This window comes from Catharus ustulatus, chromosome 4 (assembly GCF_009819885.2).
Source record: "Catharus ustulatus isolate bCatUst1 chromosome 4, bCatUst1.pri.v2, whole genome shotgun sequence".
Taxonomy (NCBI): domain Eukaryota; kingdom Metazoa; phylum Chordata; class Aves; order Passeriformes; family Turdidae; genus Catharus; species Catharus ustulatus.
This window is the reverse complement of record NC_046224.1, coordinates 33,336,061-33,359,578: the sequence shown is the minus strand read 5'-3', so window position 1 is coordinate 33,359,578 and position 23,518 is coordinate 33,336,061. Positions and strand designations below refer to the sequence as shown.

At 39.4% G+C, this 23,518-nt stretch overlaps 1 protein-coding gene across 1 annotated transcript; it reads right to left on the bottom strand.

Annotated features, from left to right (window-relative positions):
• Positions 1–5,964: 5,964 nt before the first annotated feature.
• Positions 5,965–15,517, bottom strand: CAV2 (caveolin 2). Its single transcript, XM_033059020.1, has 3 exons — positions 15,319–15,517; positions 14,996–15,183; positions 5,965–8,145 (listed from the first exon to the last, which is right to left on the bottom strand). Exons 1-3 carry the CDS (start codon positions 15,469–15,471, stop codon positions 7,995–7,997), a joined length of 492 nt encoding a protein of 163 aa, XP_032914911.1. The 5' UTR covers positions 15,472–15,517; the 3' UTR covers positions 5,965–7,994.
• Between the last annotated feature and the right edge of the window lie 8,001 nt (positions 15,518–23,518).

Here is a 23,518-nt window from a genome sequence, read left to right as displayed (position 1 = left end):
ATCGCTGCTCCAGGAACAATTGTGGAAACTTGGATATCCTTGGGATGAAGAAAAAGAGATTTTTTTTCTCAACTGGTTCATTTCAAAACTATGCAAATATTTAACAGTTCTGCACTTTAATACTGCTATATTTTTCCTGAGAGCAGATCCATGCATGTCTGCTATGCATATTAACCACTGGGATTAAGTTTTAAAGGGGAATTGTGTGACACCGTCTTGCCATGCTCTATTGTTAAGGCTTTTTGTAAGCTCAGGGGCATATGTAGGTGTAAATGCTATACATACAAACATTCATCACCATATTCAGGATGGCTCAGGTTAGGGTTGCAGCATCAGTACACATCTTAAAAATGAATTATATTTCATTTTTGTGTATGTGTGTATTTGCAGTCATTAGTCATTAGGAAATCAGACTATGATGAAAGATATGTAACATTCACAGAAAAATTGTAACCTTAGTGTTATGCCATTTAGCACAGAATTGCAGCAACAGAAATAGAAAATTCCTAACTACAGGATATTTGGCTTTGGCACTTCAATAGAGAAATGACCTTGAAGAAGCCCCTGGCTAAGATAGATGTAAGCACCACAGATGTAAATAACTGCATCTGTTGAAAATGCAGTTCACATGGACATGTGTTGCTGATACATTGGTTAGCAGTCAACTTCCTTTAGTTTATATTGGTCATAAACTTCAGAACAAATACCTTGGATGGAAGTTTATGGAAGTTTTTCAACTTTCCAAGTTATTTGTAATTTTTAAAAGTAAAAAAGATGCAATAATTCACTTAAGCTATCATTAGAATATTTCTGTCTGTCCAAGCTTTTGAGTGAATATGGAGTCAAATGAGTGTATTGAAGGACATAGACTCTGCAATGTCTATGAAAAAACTTGCAAGACAATTCTTTGTTTTCATAGCCAGGAAAATTTTTCAATTAGTCACTGTCCTGCTCATGAATCAGAACATTTTCATCTGACATTGAGTATGACTGTGTATCTCAAGGATGACTGAAGAAAAAAGAGAAAAAAAGAGAGATACTTGTTAATTTGAAATGCTTGAATTTATCCTGGAATAGTTTTTCAGAACCCCAGCTCCCTTTAAAAATTATTTCTGAATCACACAACACTCTTGCATCTAGAAAAATATGATAAACAAGTGGAAGTTTATGAGATGAATTCCAGGATAGGCTACATACAAAATTAAATGAACCATTACATTACTGGTGCTTTCTTGAGCAGGAATACCAAGAGGACAGCCTACTCAGAAAAAAGGCATGGGTACCACCAAGCAGTAAGAGTGAGCAAGTTACTTCTGCAGAGATGGAGAGGGATGGGAGCCATGGCCATTGCCTCTAGTACTGCTGTGTGGGAAATGCACACAAACTCGACAGCCAGAGACCTGGCATGGATGCACATGGGAGTTCTGCAAGGACCTCCTGTTACACTCAGGGGAAGAGTAATAGCTCAGTGGGAAAGTGCCTGATAAAGGCCTGCAGAAATCTTCTGAAAGTGCAAAGGCTCCATTCCCCTTCTCAGTTGCTAAGAATGGATTATCCAGGGGTGCCCAGAAATTACCAGAAATTGTAGACACTCAAGCTGGCTTTGGAAATGCCACCCAGTCTTCTCATGGAACTTTGCTGTGTCTTTAGTAGTCCAGCTCAGTTGCTAAACAGGACTAGATGCCACCTTGGTTGGTCACCTCACTACCTTTCTTCATCACACCAGCCTTAGGCATTTCATACCTTATTTAAGAAAGTTTTTATTGCTCCAAAATCTTGCTTTAATTGAATTTTCAAATCTCAAGATTACCTTAGTTGAAAACCTGCTCTAAACCTGGAGCAAAGCATGTGCAATTTATGATTTATTATTTCCATTTTGAGAGGAGGAAAAGTTTTGTTATGCATGGGTAGGCTTCCCAGAAATCAGTGGGGGGGCAGGGGGGCGGAATGGAAAAGGATTGGCCAAAATCCCTCATAAACTGTCAGAAAATGAGTCATAAAACTGAACTGAATATGGATGTCTGCTCACTGAGTGTCTTTGTCTGGTATCAAACACTCCTTCCTCCACCCCTCACCCCCTTTTTGTTTTAAGCTTGTGTAGTTATTCCAGTTATGGTATTAGCAATACTCCTGATATATTCCAATGTCAGCAAGATCAAAATCAGCCCTGGGAAACTGTTTTCTTTATAGTTTCAACAGCAACAAGGCTGTCAGGTAACAGAGGCTGTCCATGAGCAGCCTGCCCTATGCAGGGCACTTAAAAACCTGATGCTTAGGAGTGAAAGATCATAGGTTTTTTTGTGTGTCTTCTGCTCAACTGCTTAACCACATCATTTTATGTGCAGTTTTGTATGTTTTGCTGGATGAAAGCCTTAGCTGACAGAACTGTTGGTATTGAACTTTCAGCAGTCATGCTACTGTTCTCACCCTGTTGCATGATTACAAGCACTAGGATTGGTTTAACATGCAGACCAATGTTTTTCTCATTCCATTATTCAAAGACTTGTAGTCTGGAGGATGGATTCACGGTGGTCATCCTGTCCCTACTTTCTGGAGGGTTTCTGTTTTTTAAAATGTAAGTCACTGGATCAGAACTATTCCATAGGGATAGGTTCCCCTCGCTGCCAGTGTACAAGGCTGCAGCTTCATGTACACATTTGGTATTTGCTCTGTTTGCTCCTTGTATCCAAGGATTATTACACCAGGAGAGATGGGTAGCTCTTCTCACATTCCTTCCTTCTCACAACCTCTAGACAGGAGTGATTTCAGTTTATGTGAAAGTGATGCTGCCATAAAACATTTCACAATAGCCTAAGGGCTGGAAGACTCAAACCAGCATCTGAGAAACCCGAAATCAATTTTTGCCTGAGGTGTGCCACTGCATTTGGACTCACTCCTGGGAAAGTCTATTTTAGCAAGTGCCTTATTCTGCTGATGTGCAGTTAAATAGATTTTAAGGCATCTAAGGCCTCCCTTCCTGTGGGGTTCTGACTGGGCTTAGATGTGAGTAAGATGCCAAGTTGCTGAACTAAGGACAGTTCTGGGCATGACAAAAGTAAAACTATAGTTACTGTGAGGGGTTATGGGAAAGGGAGGTGCCTTCTGAGTTCAGACATGTTCCTGTCTGGGTGGCAGCTAGGCAGGGATTACAGTTTTGGATCAAAATGCATGCCTTTTTCTTATCTCAGTTCTGTAGTAGGTGTGTACCTCTTTTATTAGAGCTAACCCCAGCAGGTCTTTAGCAAGATAGCTTGTAACTGCCTTGACTGGAGGGCAAATAGATTGAAAGCTTTAATTCTGCAAGACCTTGTGCAAACCAAGTCCCTCTTTTCTCAACCCTTTGTGGTATCAAATACCTTGAAAACTACTGAGCTGGACCATGAACATGTCAATACTGTTCTGTACTATTTTTCCAGTTCTACCATATTATTAAATGTTCCTGTGCTTTATAGAAAATGTCAGACTATGAGAACTAGTCTCATTAATGGGACTTAATTACCCACTCCTTAAGGCTTATGTAGGATGGGCTTTTTGTCACTCTGCTTCTCTACCTAAGCATTTCCTGGTAAACCCTAGCTGATAGTTGTATCATTGTGTAAAATAATAGTGTAAATATAAATAGTGTATAATAGTGTCAAATAAAAGAGAAAGATCAGGTACATGTGGTGAAAAGGCAGCTCTTACTGAGCTGAGGCAGTTATAAAAATAAACAAGCTTTCCTCAAGGCTTGAAATAAAAGTGAATCTCTGTATTTTATGCCATCTGAGTGTCTTTAAGTAGGATCTGATTCAGTGCTGTGTGAAGGGGTCCTTCTTTCTCCCGCTTGCAGTTGGAAGGGGAAGCTATACAGCAGCCAAAACTGAATTGTCTGACACTCATCCCTGGCATGAATTTGTGAGGGAAGGGTATAGAGAACAACCTGCCTCACTATTTTTATGAAACTCTAATTGCTTCCATCAACCTTCCCATTTTCTACAGCAAATACAACTTTTTATGTTGCAGAGCAAAGAAGCCAAGCCCAGCCCAGCCCAATATTTTGCATTAATCAGTACAGACTCTTCTCTGGAAGATGATTCAAAGCAGGAACCTATCTTAGCTTCTCTGAATTGCCTCTCAGAAAACATTTTCCCTTTGTTGCAGTAAGCTTAGGAAGATCAGCTGCAATTGGCTTTCATTAATTAGCCTAATTTGTAAATCCCTGCATGAAGAAAGAACCTCCAATTTTAATGCCTAACTGCTGGTATTTGCTGGTTCAGTACCTCTGGGGGCCTTCTACTCTAATTTTTGTGAGCATAGACAACAGACAACACTGGTAAAGTGTCTGGTGTTTGACCTTGTTCCATTTGCATTTTTATTTAAAAATACCCAAACAGATGTATTTTTCCATGTTTTTTTTAAAAAGAGTTAATAACAGCAATAGTTTGATCTCTGCAGGTGGGGGAATGATCACACCCTGTAAAAATAAAGGACTTACCATTCTTTGGCTTCCACTTAATACAAGTGTGTGGTCTGAGGTCCCAGAGCTGCAGGGATGTTCTGAACTTTTTAGTCAGTGAATGCCTAAGTGAACTTTTTGGATAGGTGGGAACAGTCTCTTAATTTACTATTACATCAAAGTTTCTGTTAAGAATTTATTTCAATTTATATGGTATATTTCAATTTACAAGGGTGGTGAAAGATAAGATACAAATATATAAAAGTTCCAGAATCAGATTAGGAGCATTTAGGAGAGGAAACAGCTCTCATAAGGAGGCAAGTTAAACTTCTCTGTGAATTAAAGCTAAGAGGTCCATAAACACAAACCTAGGGTTAGTTCTGTATGTTAGTTGTGATCTTCATGAAAAACAAAATGCTGAAATACTTTGCAAGTCAGAACTGAGTTCCCACTTCATGGCTGTAGACCTAAGGACTGCAGTAACAAGAGACAGGTTGGAATTGGAACATCCCACACTTACTATTTGTGACAGCTCTACCGTGATGACGGAAATTCTACTCTTGTTATGAGCAATAACATTTTCCCCATTCCACAGACACGAAGACGCATCAAAGTAGTCTGAATCGGGTGTAAATTTTTCTACTTTTGTTGCAGACAATGGGACTCAGTTTCTGGACTCCTTTGCCTAAATTCTCGTTTGTAAGTTGTTTTTAAGAGATCATCTGGGACAGTTTGTCCAAATTTCAAACAAATTGGAGACAGACAGGCTCCTACATTGAAGAGCACAGATCAGTGCCAGTTCTCATTCAGTCCCTGTTGTCCAACAATGCTGTGAGGCATTTATAGTATATGCTGTGCCAGACCTTCAGGATATATATCAGAACCCTAAAATCCTGAGAATACTTGCCAGTCAGAGTTGCCTGGGGCAGATTCACACCTGAGTATTGGAGAATCTGTAAATATTTCTACTTCCTTCCACCCCTTTTATGGACAAAGTAAAAGTATTTGCCAAGCATCTAATATTTTACCCAAAGTCTAAGAGTGCACTTCATATTTTCTTAAAGGCACACCTGTTCCAGAGAAAGATATTGTTATAAATATCTAAGAAACTAAGAGCTTTAATTACAAGTTTGCTCGAGTCTTGTAGCAGCTAGAGAAATGGTGAGAAGAACTAATCAATGACAAGCCTAAATCAAAATAAGAACCAAACAAACCATTCTAATTAATTGTCTGTGGTAGGTAGAGCCAGTTGACTTCAGTAAGCTATTTAAGAATGCATATATCCAGGAATGCAAACGATAAAATGGTACATTTTTCTCTGGGAATGGTCTCATTCTCAAAACATAAAATCCAGACTTAGGTTTCGTCAAAGCTTAGGCTTTTATAGAGCTCCTTTTAGACCCAAGAATTAGTTCTGATTGATTTATTTTCTTTTTCTATTTTAAATGAATTCATCAAGGGGATATTTTTCAGTGGAAAATATCTTTGTAAAAGTCCTTGGAAGCTGTAAAAGAAAATAACTCTCAAAAGAGTTCAAGCCTAGCCTAGCCAATTTTTATTTTCAAAAGAGTTATTTCCATTTTTAACACAAGAAAGGTATTTTGAAGAACACATCTGAAAAACAAGCTAACTTCTTGCAGAATAAAAATGAACAAGAGAAGTTTCCATGGGCACTAATCATTAACATCCAGTTTTGTAAAGCCATATGAATCCCTCTCTAAATGGCACAACTGCTAAAAATACTTTTAATATACAAAGATGTTCTTAATATACAAAGAATATAGTACCAGGTAGCTTTAATAGGCCAACAGACAAGAAAAGGAAAATTCTGCAGCTCATCTGTAAAAAAAGCATGCGCCTGTAAAAACAATTTCTTTATCATTTCTTTATTTTTATTATTTTTATTTTGAATGTTGCCAAAATTCTGCAGAGACCTACTTCAGAGAAAGCAATCATTCTGTATGGGCTTAATTGCACACAGAGATATGTAATTTTCTACTACAAATATGTTAAATGCAGTTGATAATAGAACTATATTGATACTCATCCATTTCTTTACCTCTCACATATTTTGCAAGAACTGCATAGTATTCTATGCTGTTTGGCATTTTAAGAGTTTGTTGAAAAGCTGACAAATCTGAAAAGAAATTGAGTTGAAAATGGGAAACAGCTGACATGTTATTATTTTATTAAATACCTCTTGTTTGATAAGAAATTTGAATCATCACTTTAGAAAATGACATTCTAAATGATACAAACATTTTACATTTGCAACTCACCATCTGCATTTAAATAAAACAGCAGCATAAGCCCACTAGAAAGCTAATGTAATTTTAATGTACCTCTGCACACATTCTGTTGTTCTGGTTTAAAAATTCATAATAAGTGCAGAAGAAAGAAGAGTCTTTTTCAGGGTTTAGGCTTTGAAATAGTAAATATGAACAGAGAGAGTCAAGTCAATAGGTTAGGAGAATTAGACAAGGATACTGAATACACTCGCCTTCTGTAAGAGCTTGCTACCTAGTTAAAGTGCTAGCATAGTGCCTATCATTTTAAATATCACAATGTTCACACCAATAATATACAGAAATAGGCAGGGTAGCATTTATTACACCCAATTTTTAATAAAAATCACTTCTCATAAACAGATATTTCCAAGTCTTTTGCATAATCGTGTATGAAAACACTTATAATCTTTGCTTTTACACACAATCATATATAATTAATATATTAGATTTGCACAGCAACACTCAAAATCTACTTAATTTAGAAAAGGAAATTTTAGTTACTTAAAGTAATTTTTGCAGTCTCACTCTTGCTGCTTATTAAATTGGTTAGAATTCAAATACTAGAGAAACTATGCTTCATAAAAACCTGATCAACTGCCATTTACAAAGGTACAAAATATACAGCAAAGTTAACTTCTCATTAAATAAAATATACAGATTAGCTAATGTTATAGATCATTAGCTAACACCTTATTTTAAGGGATAAACTTCTAGGGAGCTCCCCCACCCCCCAGTATAGGAGAATTGCACAACAGTTCCTTTCCTTGTATGTTTATAATGAGTCACGTTCACTTTAACTGCTGATAACAGAGGACTGGGTTTATCATTCTGCATAGTGAGACCAAAAATGATCCCTGGTGGAACTGCAGTAAAGTCGATGTGAAACCCTAGAGATCAGTTTTGTCTAAGGTATCACAGCCTATTCATTAATTTATTTATAGTAACAACACCAATCATTATCACTGTGATGGCTTTTAATCCTCTATGAGAATTCTCCTGTATTTTCCTGAATTCAACCTACCATTAAAATAAAGTGTTGCCAATATACTGTAGGATCACTCTGTTGTTAAAATAGTGAGCTTTGAAAATTGCCTACTAATTCTTAAAAGGATGTCCCTGATAATAAATGAGTTTTAATAAAAACAGCATGTTCCCACTTAAACCAGCCATCGTAATTTAACAGTTTGGAATGAATGGTAAGTGCTTGTATGTTAGGTTAGCAAAGAAGTTTAACACCAGCTACACCTACAGCAGTGTCACATCTCTGATGTTTACTCTTGGTCCAGGCGGATATTAACCATGGCAAAGCACCGGCCTAAGCTCTGAAAGAATGGCACAACGAAAACATCTGTCAGGCTCTTCCATACAGTTTGCACTGAAGGCAGGACCATGAGACAGGTTTTCACAAAAGGCACCACAACCCTGTAAAAGAGAAAATGAAAGATTTGAAGATTGGTGCTGCTACAGAATGGGGAAATCAGGATAATGAAAGACTTTAACTTTTAAAAGTTTATAATATAAATATAAATATTTAAGTAAGTTGACTCTGCTCTCTTGTAGTCATTCTCCACCAGTTTAGTTTGCTCAAGGCCTCTCACCTACATATGCCTGTGGTCCCCTGGCCAGAATAATTTGCATGCAACACGAGAGTGTAGACACCATCTTTCTTTCCATTGTGTCTCTGTTTACTAACTGGCAATTTCTTTAGAATGCCATTTAGAATGATGAACTTTTGCTGTCTCTCCCTGCTTCTGGCAGAGCTGGGGTACATGATCTGCTGTAGCCTTGCTGCAACCTCCCAAGGACTCACTTGTGCTGTGGCGGCATCTGAATGTGGGGGATCTTTAGGGGTTGACAGAAACACCACGTTTCCCAGTTTGATTTACTACAAAGAACACCCTTTACAATCTGTTTTTGCTCTGCTGCCTCTTCTGTCTCGCAGGCACACACAAGTGCACAGGCACTCATGCACATCACACCACTGATGTCTCATTCCTACCCATCCCTGTTACAAGATGCTACAGTAAAACAGAAACAGGAAAGCAAGTCCAGTTACGTCACACTATTACAATAAAGGCACATGCCTCATCTTAGAAAAATGGGCAGATCCTGTAAAGTTCTTCATTTGTGAGAAATTAACATTAGAATATGGCTAGAACTCGTCAGGAGAAAAGATCTTTTTATTCACTCAGGGTGCGTACTAGAAAGTATTGCGAGTTCATCTCCTGAGCATTGGCAAGCATCTGGGGATTGCTCTCCACCTGTACTAATTCCAAAGCAAAGTCACTACTGGTGGCTTGAGCCAAGCATGCTAACTGTGGAGAAGAGCTAGAAGTGCTCATATGGGCAGCTGAGGAGGCCCAGTGGATACACGATAACTGACCACACTATTTTAAGTTATTCTCCTTCTTTAATCATTTACTGGCCTAAACCTGTGGTCATTTCACTGGGTGCAGACAAACTAAATGTACACATAAATAATACTGAAGTTCTTCTACTAGTGCAAGGTTTTATTAAAACCACTCTGCCATACTGAACATGTTTGCTTCCTAAATTAGGTAAAAGAAGCTAAAGATCCTTTTGATAAAGATAGTAAACTCTGTTCTACTTTACTGTTGCATTCAAAATTTAAGTTTTGGATCTTGCATTTGCATAATTCCACTGCAGAACTTTCATTGACTTTGACTGGAATGACAGAAAATAGATAATTTAATATTTCATCATAAGTCTGAAAAAAAGGTGCTATATATTTACAATCCGTAATTCTCAGATTAACAAAGTAGAAAAAACTCACCACTTTTTAAAAAAGTTGAAGGTTAGAAATGTACAGAATCAAAATTAATTACTTTCAGTGTTTATCTAACCACTTTTGTCATACAGTGCAAGCCATATACTAGTACATCAATGCTCTACTCAAAGCTAGCCCAGATGGATTTAAACAAGAATAGTTTTTCTAAAACCTTCTCTTTTGTCTCTGCTGAAACACCCCATATAGGACTGTGAGCATTACTGGAATAATGTGCCTCTAGTTTTAAATGGAACCCGTTAACTATATGTTTATAACTATCTATAATATCACTGCATATAGAATAGGTGATTCATAGAGTAAAAAATTAGGCCTTAACCTGCTTGAATACAGCTGATAAACATCAATAATGCAAAGGAAAGAAAACCTGCTATTTTTCCATGCAACACAGGGAAAGCACCAGAAATGGCAATTCTGTTTGTGCTGACTTCGCCTCTTTTCCATTTCAGATAGTTTATAAAGACTGTGTAATTGCTCCTTTGCTACCATCTATAATTAATTTGGCTTGATTTTTTAAAAAATCTAACTGAACTGGAGAGAAGCAGAAAAGACAACATTTCTTTTGGATCCTCTGTTTACAGGATCACATAATACAAAATACAAACTAAACAAATACTACAGTATGTAGAAGATTCACAGAAAGATATAGAAAGCTGGAGAAGCAGTGATCATAGCACTTGAAATTGCTGTAGAGGTCATTCACACAGTACTGGAACTCAACCTATTTTGATAATCTTAAGCAAAATTAGCATTAAAATGTTTTGGTAGTGCTTTATAATATTTAAATACTTGTTATTTAATTTTTTTATTTATGGTAAATGCATGCAAAACCCAAAGTAGGCTAAATCCATAAAAGGACACATGAGACATGATAGCAACCAAAGCTAATGAATGTAAATAAATTTCAATTTTAAAATAAAAGTCCATCTACTTATAGAAAAATTACTCAAACATCTTCCCTCTGAGAAGAAAATCCTTCACACCAAGGAGAGTCATAAAAGACGTTTTCTAAGTTTTAAATTATGTGAGTGTGTGTATATACATGTGTACTTACATGTGTACAAGTCTGCATCCCGTTCTGCACAGGATATCTTATCTGACAGTGCAGTATTTCCAAGTTACCAAAGAGTGTAATGTGCTTTCCATGGAGTGACCAGTCACACTTAAAAATGAATAATCAAATGCCTTTAGATGCCAGGTATTTGTTTTTGTGACCTGACAAATATAATGTACCTATCCTTTGCTGTGGATTTATCTTGGTCTGCGCTTTTGCTCACAGACATGGTAACCACTTTGAGTAGTAGCTTGAGTAATGTCTAACAGTAGCATAAATTAAAGTAAACAGTAAAGTAAACAGTAGCAAAATTAAAGTAACATATCCCAAAGATATCAACACAAATGCCATATTGGTACAACCAGTGTTAATGTAGTACAGCATGTTGAATTTCTAATCTAAGCTGAAGACAGCTACCTATATAACCCCTCATTGAATCTTCTATGTATATGTATTATAAAAACCTTTTCCTTTGACCAAGTGGGATGAATCGTGTCTTTGGGGAACTAAAAAGCGCAAATTACCCCATTTTTTTCCTCCTATCCCATTTTCTCTTTATTCTGTTCAAGGTGTGACATCTACAAAATTAGATCCCTCAATATTTCTCACTTTTGCTCATTTTACTTTTTCTTCTTGATAAACTCTGAATGAACACTGTGAAGAACCAAGCACCTCTTGGAAATGGCAGAGCACAGTTTAATTCCCATTGATAATGAGAATCAACTTTTCACAGACTTGAGCAACAATGCTGGAGTAATCATGCACCATTAATTCAGATTCTGGCTTCAAAGTGAAGAATGTGAATATTCACACCTTCTCCTGTCATGTTATTCAATATGTAATCTCAGACATATCTTAATATATTTTTCAAATGCTTTAGGTTTCTGCACTTAAATTACCTAATTCCATGTACTACATCATGATTGTGAATTAAAAGTCTTATATAGCTCTACAATACGAGCAAGCATTGTGAAAAGATGGCTAAAAATTACCTAGCAGTTGCACAGCTTCTTGTTGTATGCCATTAACCATGGGACAAATGAGGCAAAGAATAACCACTTTCATGACTCATACACAGTATTTGAAGTGCATTAAAACAAATATTATGTATTCCAGGACCTGGGTAGACTGGAAAAGATAAAACTACTACAAAAGAATCAAGACAACATCCATGTACTTCCTTTTCCTAAATCAAGGGATACGTACTGGACATCAAAGAGGCATCAAGGCAGCACCACCAGATTATAAGGTAGGCCTTCCTAGCTGTAGTGTAATTTATTTCCACTTCAAGCAGTCCTTAAGGACATGGTTTTAAGGTTGAGTATGATAGCAGCAGCTACGCAAATGAAGTTGTGGAATACAAAAAGGTAAGAAATGATGCATGCCCATATCTGCTTTTCATGTAAGTCCCTGGTTCTAACTTAGCACTGTAAATGGAAGCTCAAGCAGAGAAGTGCTGTGAGTACCAACTGCTTTAGCCAATGATGACTACAGAGCTGACTGAGCCCATCTCAGATCTAAGACCCAAGTTATGGGTCACTGATTCTTAGCGTAAATGTGGAATGTACCAGAACGTTATTCTGATAAGACCAGAAAAAAGCATATATGAAATTCAAGTGTTAGTTTCCAAGAGGTGGCAAACATGTGACTTGGAGCGAGAATCAGTCGCTGATCTACAAGAAATATAAGGATTTTGCATGAGCCACCTGAAAAACCAGAAGAGTTCTGTTCATGTTCAAAAACCAATAACCTTAAGAGCTACAATCCAAGGACATTTAAAAGTTTGTTAATTCCACAACTCACAGTTACAACTCAGTGTGTCCTGTAAACTCTGTGGTGAGAATGACAGTCATCAGTAAAGCAAAACTGTGAAGTTGACTTCCTTGAACGGGCTTTCATGTAGACCACCAGCCTGCTAGCTGGCCCAGTTTCAGCCCATCCGTATCTTTTTTAGGTAGTGTGAAACCAGATTCTGGCTCAATCAGCCAGTTTGGGAACACAATATGTGCCATCTTTATGGTTAAAAATGAAAATTAAGTGTATCACTATATATTTCTTACTTAGCTTTCTTTTTGCAGGTGAAAGACAACATTTGATATCAGGTGTGAAGGGGAAAATTCACAGGGCACCCTTGAGCATGAGAAATGCTGAGTTAGACTTATGGGGATTTCTAACATGCTAACAAAACTGCAACAACATTTGTGACATCAACAGAGCTTTCTGCTTGAGCACCTCCAGTTGTTGTTGAAACACTTATGAATTTAGCCCCAGAAAAGGCTCCCTAATGGCATATCAACATCATCATCTCACTGGTTTGCATAATAAAAGTGAAGCACAGAGACTATGAATGGCAGAATTCTGGGGGGGTTTCCCCGGGGTCTTCCCATGACACTTACAGCTGAAGACAGAGTTATAATGGAATTCCCTTTCTTTCATGTACAAAACAAGGAGTTGTTTAGTTGTTTTGGTTTTTTTTCAGCCCCAATGGGCCTAAAAGGGAACTAGTACCCTATGTTTAGGGCTGCTAAATGTGCACTGCTTTTGCACTACCCTCTCAAATACAGAAACGTTGAACTCCTCACTCGCGTGACATCTGGAACACAAAGAGGTGCAGAGATGCCAACTTAGTCTCAGCGTGTTCCACCTTTGTGTTGGAACAAATCCAGCTGAAGTTTGTGGGAATATGAGAGAGTATTGCCTTTGGATGGTAGCACTGGATGGAGTCCAAGGGGATGCAGATAGTACTACTGAGTTACATGATTCTTTCACATCTATCCCAGGTGCAAGGAAGATCAAAACAAAAGATCAATTCTATGTTGACAATGAACCCGGGCAAAGAAAATGGTTTGTTGGGGAAACAAATGTGTCCACAAAAAGTCAAGAGAAACTTTTCAAATGAAGTGCTACATTCAGACAGTCCTATTTCACATGTACTGAGAACCCACAGTTCCTGAGATAGTCACCAGGGACTATGTGCATAAATAGTAACTGACCTCTGAGTCCTTGATCAGTGAAACTCTGTATTCAGTCTGTGAAATCCAGATACAAGATCCTTCTGAGGCACAAAAAAGTACTGCAGTTTTAATAAATTTAGCATTGATGAGTTTTCCCACAGATATTTCATGACTGGAAACCTATATATACTCACCATACCCTTTTGCAGTCACACTGCACACTATGGCACAGTGACAGCTGACAGATCTGAAAATCTGGGAAACACTATGCCTATGCACTGTTCCCTTGTAACAATTTGGGAACAAGAGATGCAGCAAGTGGGAATCTCTAAACTGCACTGCAACTCCTTTGGATATTATGCAAACACTATGCTCCAAAATTCAGGTTAATCAGTTTATAAAGTGGCTTGACAATGTCATGAACACAAGCTTGCATTGCACTTTCAAATACTGAAATCTGCAACCATGAGATTGCCACCACAGATTCAGATAATTAATGTATTCCTAGGGTTTTGAGTTCATTTCCAGTTTCTATATTCTGTTTTCCTTGATAAAAGGAAAAGATTCCAGTGTTACCCAAGTCAAATTAGATTTTGCCCAAAACTCATGTATACGGAAAATCCCGGTTTGCAGAAATAATGTCAATAATCTGCATTCATCCCTTCCTCTACAGCCATTTGGATTGTCAGTTCTTTCCTCAACCTCAATATTCTCCCTGCCTTTCTTCTTTCTCTACCATCAGATGATGGTCTCAAAGTACTATTCCTGATATTTGGAGAGTATATGAAGTACACGGCTTTGGTGACTTTGGTGACTTGGATGGCCAGTGTATTTGCCTGTGAACTTGTGCCATGGCCAGAAGCAGCTTTCCTGAGCTCAGCAGGGTTTTTGCTTAGGTAGAAGGGCTTTGGAGCATTGATCTACAGAGAGCTATGTACCAGATGCAAGGCACTGGCACTACATTTTAAGGCAGTAACATAGAGCCAGCTGGGCCATCAAAAGCTTTCTTCAGTCTGTGAGGAAAAAAATGAAAGAGCTAATGGTAATAAGAAGTTAGGAATAACTCCAGGTGTTAGAAATACTTCAGGCTAGATAATTAATCTAAAATACACGTTTGAACAAATTCTGCACTTCAGTTTAAAAAAAATTCAGTCACTATTATCACTCCAGAAGCTAGCCAAGATTGGAATGCATTGCTGTAGGTGGCATCCAAGCAGGAATACAGGCACGCTGGAGCTTATACAGTCATGACAGACCGCTGGTAAAACCAAGGCAGGGAACTGAATCACAGAGAAAACAGTTTCCTTTTCTGTCCCTCTAGAAATAAAGCAGTTCATATTAGCTGATCTGACTACCAGAGTAAACTCGGCGATCGGTGGCTGGGCAGTGATGAATGCTAGAGGAGTTGTGCGGAGCTGTCGGCACAGCCCGGGCACCGACGGACAAAGCACCGCTTACCAGATGTGCAGGCAGCTGAGCGTCGCGAAGACGATCCCCACAACCAGGGCCAGCGGTATGGCGAGGACCAGAGTCAGGACCTTGTAGATCACGTACTTGCTGAGCTCAAACAGAGCGTGGCTGCAGATCCAGACCTTATCGAAGGAGTGGGTGAGCTCGGGCTCCGCGATCACATCCTCGAACCCCAGCTGCAACAAGAGGAGGCTCTACCGTCACGGGGGGCTGGGGCGGGGGAGCCCGCCGGGGACCCCCCTCGCCGAGCACCCGAGCCCCGGCCCCGCCCGCCCCCGGCCCGGCCCGGCCCGGCCCGGCCCGGCCCGCACCTGCAGGTGGGAGTTCAGCCCGTGCGGGTCGCGGTCCAGCTCGTCCTCCGCGCACTTCTCCGCCTCCGACAGCGCGGGGCCGCCGCTCCGCGGGAAGTTGTCGTCGTCGTCCATGAAGATGCGGGTGTCCACCTTCTCCGTCTCCAGCCCCATGGCGCTGCCGCCGCTGCGCGGCTCCGGCCCGGCCCTGCCCCGCTCGCCGCCGCTGCCCCGCCGGGCCGGGCCGGGGCGGAGCGGGGCTGCCCGGACACGCCCCGCGGGCCGGAGCGGGGCCTGCCGAGCCCCGGGAGCCGGCTCAGGGCTCGGGCCGGGCTGTGCCTGTCCCGGTGGGCGCTCGGCCCTCCCGGGGGCTGCCCCGCCGCTCCCGCTTCCCCGTCCGTCTGCGCTGCCCGCTGTCACCGCGGCCTCTGCCAGCATTGTGGCATCGCAGCTACAGGCAGCAGAAACAAAAGGCGGAGGGGCTGTGCTCTGGGCCCTGTTGGGCCGTGTCTGTGGCCCCTTTGCTATAGGGGAACAGGGAAAGAAGTGGGGAGGAGAGGTGAGTCGCCACTGCCCACCGAGGTTCCCGTGCCCGGCTCCACTGGCCCGTCGCTCTCCAGCGGGATTTACTTGACTCGTGCTGCTTAGACTGCCTGACTTTGCTGCAATAAAATACTGCACCTGCCATTACAGTTATTTTCATGCCTTCTTTGTGTTTTAGCTTCAGTCCATACTATTTCCTCTGTTTTATTTGAGAACATGTTTTAAACCTAAGAGTGATCTGTATAAAGTTACTAAATCATTATAATGACTGCTAAAAGTACCTGATAATATTGGTATGCAGAAGTTGCTAATTTTAACTTCCTTTAATTTTCACTTCTACATTAAGGTAAAGAAAGCTGAAAGCTTTAAAAAGTTCACAAGAAACGGATAGAGTCACTTATATCACCTTAAGATATAAAAACAACTATGCAAAATTTGGGTAGGAAATCACCCATTACAAATCTCTGGTTCATACTCATACATTGTTCTTGTCAGAAACTTCTGCACAAAAGCTTTGCATCGATGTGTAACTCATATTGATGGGTTTTCTTCTCCCATACTAGTGAACTTAGTAATACTGATGTCATGTAAATGTTTTGGACTAGGTCTAAAAAGCCTGCAAATGCAAGTTTACAATAGGTTCAAAGGCAAACAAAGAAACAGCGTGATGACTCAAGACATACTTATGAGCTACACTTCTACCCTGCTTCCTGTCACCCCTCCTGCCTTCCTCCATTACTCTTTGCTCCATGAGTGAGAAGAATAAAAAAATAAATAGTTGAGGTTCAGCCCTACCCTCCAGGTGTTTCTGTCCGGCAACTGTTACGGTTTTTTTTTTGGCCTATTGATACAGGGACATGAGTGCAGCCCAAAGGCATCAATATCAGGTTTCTGGTAGCTGCTTGGGTCAGCCACAGAAATTTGGATTTGGTGCTGCTGAAAGGCAAGGTAGGACCCACCAACACAGGCTCCCAAACTGGCGCCTTAGTTACAGAAGTCAGACCGTTCTGGTTTGTACCAACAACTTCCTATTTCTCCCCTCATTAGAGGCATGCATCAGGTGCATGCCTGACAACCTGGGACCTGTTTGGAACAGCTCTGCCTATTTCCCAACCAGTCCTGCATCTCACTCAACCCAACCAGCTGGAGCAGCGAACCTGTAGCTTTATTGCTCAGTTCCAGCTTTGCTAAAAGCTAGGGAGTGGTTCTTATTGAAAGATCTCCCAAATCAGTCTGCTACTGGAGAGTGGGCTTGTAGTATCAGCCCCATTTATAAAAAGCAAATGGCACTTTCTAGTTCATGTATACTTTTTGAAATCTGTTACTGTGTTAATTGATAAACATTGAGAAAGCACCATGGAAAAACCAGGAGTTTACCTTTGTAATCTCAGAGGATTTGAATTATAGTGGAAATGCAATTGCTCATGAAAGAATAATATTTTTCATGGAAAACCTGTTTAAAAGCAATAAAATTTCAAGTCTGCATATGGCTGAGGTTGTTGGTTATTAAAAACCCCTTAAAACATGCTGTTTTCAATAAATTTGGTTATTATTTTGGAAATTATTTGTATATGACTTATCAAGTGAAGTTAAGAGTAAAGCCAGAGCAGCATCAAGTTATAATCCCTGGCAAATGCACAGAGTAAAAGGAGGTATATACAATATTCAGTAAGGGGATTTTTCCAGTGTCCATGTTCAGGGACACCAGGCTCAGCTTTCTGCCAGACTGACTAGACAGACAACTTTGAAGTACAAAAGTAAGAGTAGAGAAAGATCACCATAAACAGGGTGCAAAATTTCTCCAATCTTACATCATATTCTCTAATAACCTTTGGACATTTTTCTTTTTTAATCTCTGTGTTGGTAACAGCCAAGGAATTCTATCACATGACGTGAAATGCATATGTATGCGTTTCTGCACTTTGGCCCAGGAGTAGTTCATTCTGTGCTAAACTTCTTGAAGGTAACATCGGCTGTTGAAGAACTATATCTCCATTTTCTAACCTTTTGCTGCCATGTTTTTAACAAGTGTAAGGGTGAAATTGTTAATTATTATGAATTCTTTGTATGTATTAGTGGAGTCTCTCAGAATGTATTGTGGTACAGAGTACACAGAACAGATAGTCTCCCCAAAGCTTGTAATCAAAAGTAGAGGCCCAGGGATGAACAATGGATGGAGACATATAGATGGGGCATCCAAAAAAGCAAGCAAGGCTGTGGTAGGCTCATTAGTTTTATTACTGTTTTCATACACATTATTGGAAAAAGACTTTTAGGAAGTGCTTTGGAGAAGGATTATGAAAATACATCTTGCATGTTCGCTGCAATTCCTCTGAGGTGTGAAGTGCAGTACAAGGGGAAACATCTCAGTTCACAAACAGATTTTTGGAGAGCAAAGATCTTGGCAAAAAAGTGTTCCTATCTGTCCTTGGAAAAAAATGTTACATTTAGACTCTAACTAATGTGTAATTTTATTGAAAAATGTGTTGTCCATGTAATTCTGTATTTGTATTGTAAGGATGTCCCTGTTTAAGCTTTAGGTATTACTTTGATTGCTTTGATTGTTGCAGTATTTCATATACAGATACAAACTGTCTTTCTATACCAAGGCAGACACGTCAGTTATGTATCTTTTGGCAAAAGCTTTCACAATTTAACTTAGCATTTGAGAAAGTGCCTCTGCCTTTGCAACAAAACCATAGACAATGGACAGTTGGGCCTCATCAATTCTATTTTGCCTGTCAGGATGAGTTCAGTTCTCAGGGCATCCTTTACCTGTTTTCTCTCTTTTCCCTTTAAAAAATATTTGTAGTTTAATCTAAAAGTACCATATAATGATTATAATACAAAAAATGATTCACATTTTCAAAGAGATAAATGACAAGGAGTCCTATTAATTTCTCTTTTAATTTTATTGGGATTTTAGCAGATGTGTACTTCAAATATGTTATTTTTTTTTCAAGTTCAGTATTAAAAATCTTAATGATTTCAGAGGAGCTGTGGAAAGGACCTTTTATTTTACCCTCATATTTCTATGACATACCTGAGGAATTTTTGTTACTACCATTTCAAAGATAGGTGGTATACTGGGACACAAAAGTTCAGATGGGCTCTCAGTATTTGTTTCCATTAGAAGTGAGGTGAAAAAACAGTGGCTGCAGCTGTCCTCTGGCCATGCAGGATGGGTGGAAGGGAGAGGCAGCTGCACAGCTGAGATTTCCAGAAGTGAACCAGGCAGTGTTAGTGGACAAGTTACAACTTCTTTTCTCAATTTTCCTTCTGATAAATTTATGCCTGGATGTGAATCCATTTGAAGGAAGCAGTTGTAGAGAACTGAGAAATGTGTGTGGCATTCAGGAATATGTGAGATGTGTTAAACGAAACCAACCCTGAAGGGCCTTGCAGGTTAAAGATGTTGGTTAGAAGCTACATTTTTTTATTTACACAGTGGGCAGTTTAAATATTCAGATTTGACACACAGAGAGGTTTAAATTGCAAACGCTAACACGTTGCTTTGATATAGCCATGTCTGTATAAGCTTTAAAAAAAATAAATCCAGTAAATTGCATTTTTGAGGAGTTTGCATAGGAAAACCTGATGGAAGACTTTTGGAAAAAGTGTGTTCATCTTATGTATCCTACTTTGTTACCGCTGAAACAGTGACCATTGACTTGTTCCATTAAAAAGGGTAATGTGATCCTGTCTCTGTGTATGGAAACTCCTGTGCTCTGTCACCTTGTCATTTTTTGTCATGTGGAGTGTAAAATTCACTGTTTTCAGTGGCCAACCAATGCAAATAAATGTCATGACTAAACATTTATATTTAATTTGCTGAATTATATCCATTGCTGCTAAATTTTGCCAAATGCTTCTGTGAAGATTGGTTTTGTATGTGTTGAGGAGGTGAAAGCTGCTTTGAGCGTCAGATTGGAGGTGACATGATAACTATGTTCAGGCCAAAAACTGGTTGTGGAAATGATTTTAGGACTTTATGGATCTCTTTTGGCCAAGCTAAGTTAGTGGTAATAGAGATGTTTATAGTAGCTTTCAGCATAGCCTCTGATTTCTAATATGAGAAAGGAAAAAAACAAGTACTCCCATGAGGTCTCCTGAGTTGCTGTTTTGATGACTTAATAGTGCTCAAATAGTGTCCACTGAGGGATGAGAGAGTTTGTTGTTTAATACTAACAGTGGGAATATGGTTGCTTGTGAGAATATAGAGAGCATGGGGAAGAGCAAAGGGGCTGGGCTCAGACATTTTTAGATACTTCTTTTTTCTTTTCTCCCACCAATAGAAGTTTGGAAATGTTTTTAGTGCGTTTTCATAATTCATTCTTGTGAGCTTCCAACTTTTTAAAAAATTTGCTTCCACTAGCAGTTTTTAGGATGTATCATCAGAGCTGTTATTAATATGTCAGTATATGCTATATGGTGAAACTTGCAATGAGTCACTGAGACTCGGATTTGAATGCTGAAATAAGTAGCAATCTAGTGAAAAGTTCCCCAGTTGGGATTCCAAGACTGTCTGTATGTATGATATGTATTAAATCATAGAATCATAGAATTGTTAAGGTTGGAAAAGACCTCCAAGTTTGAGTCCATCCTGTGACCAAACACCACCACGTTAAAGCACTTAGTGCCACATCCAGTCATTTCTTGAGCACTTCCAGGGATGGTAATTCCACCACCTCTTGGGTAGCCTGCTCCAAAGCTGGACCACATTTTCAGGGAAGAAATTCTTCCTGATGTCCAGTGTGAACCTCCCTTGTTGCAGCTTGAGGCCCTTTCCTCTTGTCCTTTCTCTGGTTGCCTGGGAGAAGAGGCTGACTCCCACCTGGCCACAGCCTCCTTTCTGATTGTTGAGTGAGTGGTGAGGCTAAACCACCCAAATCCTTCAGCTGCTCCTCATAGGACTTACTCTCAAGACCTCTCACCAGCTTTGTTTTTCTTCTTTGGACATCTTCCAGTCCCTCAATGTTCTTCTTGTAATGAAGCGCCCAGAACTGGAGGTGTGGCCACACCAGTGCTGAGTACAGGACAATCACTTCCCCAGTCCTGCTGGCTACTTCAGTGTTTACAGCAGTACAGGGACTGATAAAATTAATGTTTCCTGTGTGTTTAAGCATGTTAAAGATTACAAGACACGCTAATGGGGTTCCTGCTCAGTGGGCCCGCTGCACATTGTAAAAGGTTGAGGAAGGGATGTAGGGTATGGAAAGCTACTCAGCACGGAATGGCAACTCCTGAGGCTGTTCATGCTGCAGCTCTGTCAGAGCTGGGGAGCAGAACTATCTGCTTTAGCCTTGCAGCAGAGTGGTCCAACAGCTGCTACTGTTCAGCTGGCTGGTGGTAGCTTGTTAAAATGTGTTACCCCAGTGCTTATGGCTGTTTACTTATTTATAGGAAAGAAAGGCATTAAACCAGCGTGGCATGAAAGCAGAACCTGAAAGTTCATTAGAGCTTGGTCTCTTTGCCCACTGAAATGAAAAAGGAATAGAGATATTGTGGAGGAAATATGGAAACAGCTTGGGTGCTTGTGGGATTTGAAGGAAGGACCAGGTGATTTCTCTGTGAATGATCAAGTTAAACCAGATTCTGGTGAAAAATCATTATAAAAGCCATAACTTTTGTTGGATGGTTTTTGTTGCAAGCATTCTGTCATTAGTTGTCAGTGATAGAGCATCCTTTACCTTGGACCACACCATATTTTTTGGAGATTGCTGAATGTTCTGTTTTAATTATGACTCTGCTAATGGTTGTTTTATTTTTTCTTCTATTGATGAAGTGTTGCTTTGCTGGAAGCTCTGTCTGGTGGGAAGCAGGTGATGACTGGGGGTGTGAAGCAGTGTGCTGTCATGGATTGGTGGCTTTTATAAAGACAAAAATCAAACTATTGAACTCTTCAATAGTTACCACAAGCTTAGGTACTTTGGATGTTAAAGAAAACCCAAAACCCGGTAATTTTTTTTTTCTTTTTACAAAGATGCAGATTTCTATCTGTTCAGCAGCTGGATCAAATACTTCTCAGGTCTGTTTTTAAAAGCCATCCATCTGAAAAATGTGACAGTCACTAGATTGAGACTATAATTGTTTAGTTTGCATTTCTGAACTACACTTCAGGGTTTTGCTGCCACTAAGTTTTCCAGATGTTTTCTGCAACTTGCTATTTAATAACTCTCTGTGAAAATCTATGATCCTTTCACCTGTTTCTGCTCTTTTCATGCTTTGTGTACGGAAGAGGAATACCCAACATGTTATGCTTGAATTATGTCATTCTTTTCTGTAGCTGCTTTACAAAAATACTCAGGGTCTGATAAACTACTTTTGTTAAGAATGCATTTTTGGTATGTTTGCAGTATGTTAATGACCCAGAAAATACAGAAGTGTTTAGTACATTCTCGTCCATAAAGTAAATCCACCTTGGACAACAAAACTTTTTATTTTTTATTCCTAAAATATAGAAAAAATATTTTCCATTCTTTTCATCATATCATTTTCAAATGACTTATTGGAAAGCCAGAAATATGTATAAGTCAGCTGAACACAGAATGATGAGTTTTTCAAGAAAAAGAAATTCCTACACTTGGGGCCTGTAAGGGTCTGACTTTTACTTGACCAAGGAGTGCTTCACATTTGCTATCCTTTAGACTTTTTTCTCTTAACTTTATTATCTTTTCATAGTCTGATAGCTTGGATAATCTTTACTTTTTCAGCTAAGTAAATTTCTGAGGTTAAACCCTTCCTTTATGGAAAAGGATGCTCCTTTGAAAAAATAGAATTTGTAGAATACTTTTTCAAAGGGAATAAAATTTTAAGAATTCCTACTTTGAAAACTCCACGTAGAAGAGATGACAACAGAACACAAATGCCCTTGTGCGCAACTGATATTTTTTCAAATTATTTTGAGTCAAAGAAGTGTAGTTGAAGAATGTACCATTCTTGGAAGTGCACTTGGATTACATTTTTTCTCTCTCTAAGACTTCTCTAGTATGACTTGGCCTGCCCCAGTGGTGTCAGTGCAACTGGTCCATGTATTACAGCACATGTATATATAATATATATGCACGTTATATGTATGAAGGTACATCTATTACAGTGTTTGCCCTGTCCAGGTTATCCACAGAAAGGAGATTGGAGCAGATAGAATGCTGAGTTACTTACTAGAGAGGAGGTACATTATCAGAAGTCAAAGTCTAGCAAATTGTGATTAACCTTCAATTGGCTACTTCTGGGTTTTTTCCCTCCAGGCCACTCCCTCCCAAGGCTATGTGCTCTTCTTCTTTCTGTCATTTTGCTAAATCCAGGGGGAATAGGGAAACTCTTGTCTAAAGAGTTAGCAGCATCCAGTGAGCTTGACATGTGCTGAAAGCAAGTATGTGTACGCTATGCTTGTATCTTAGAATTTCCTTCAGTGTTTGTGCTTGTGGTACCTGTAGTAGGAGACATAGCTGAGAACAGGGACTAGGTTAAGGATTGGTTTGTTCTCAAAATCTTTTAACCAGATGATAGTCTAGATGATTCTTGAATAAAATACTAGCTACTACTCTGCTTTTGTATTAAACAACACTGAACTATGCAGATGAATTAATAAGAAAAAATATTTAAGAGGCAGGTCTGGCAGAGGAGAACACTGTTACTTGTAGACTAGCAGACCTTTTACATATTCCATGCTTGGAAG

Bases quoted from the DNA above. Each gene is read 5' to 3' on its own strand.
- CAV2 (XM_033059020.1), bottom strand. From the start codon at position 15,471: ATGGGGCTGGAGACGGAGAAGGTGGACACCCGCATCTTCATGGACGAC. The intron at 15,184-15,318 runs GTGCGGGCCGGG...CTCTTGTTGCAG, and splicing joins GGCTGAACTCCCACCTGCAG to CTGGGGTTCGAGGATGTGAT. The intron at 8,146-14,995 runs GTAAGCGGTGCT...TCTCTTTTACAG, and splicing joins CTCAGCTGCCTGCACATCTG to GGTTGTGGTGCCTTTTGTGA.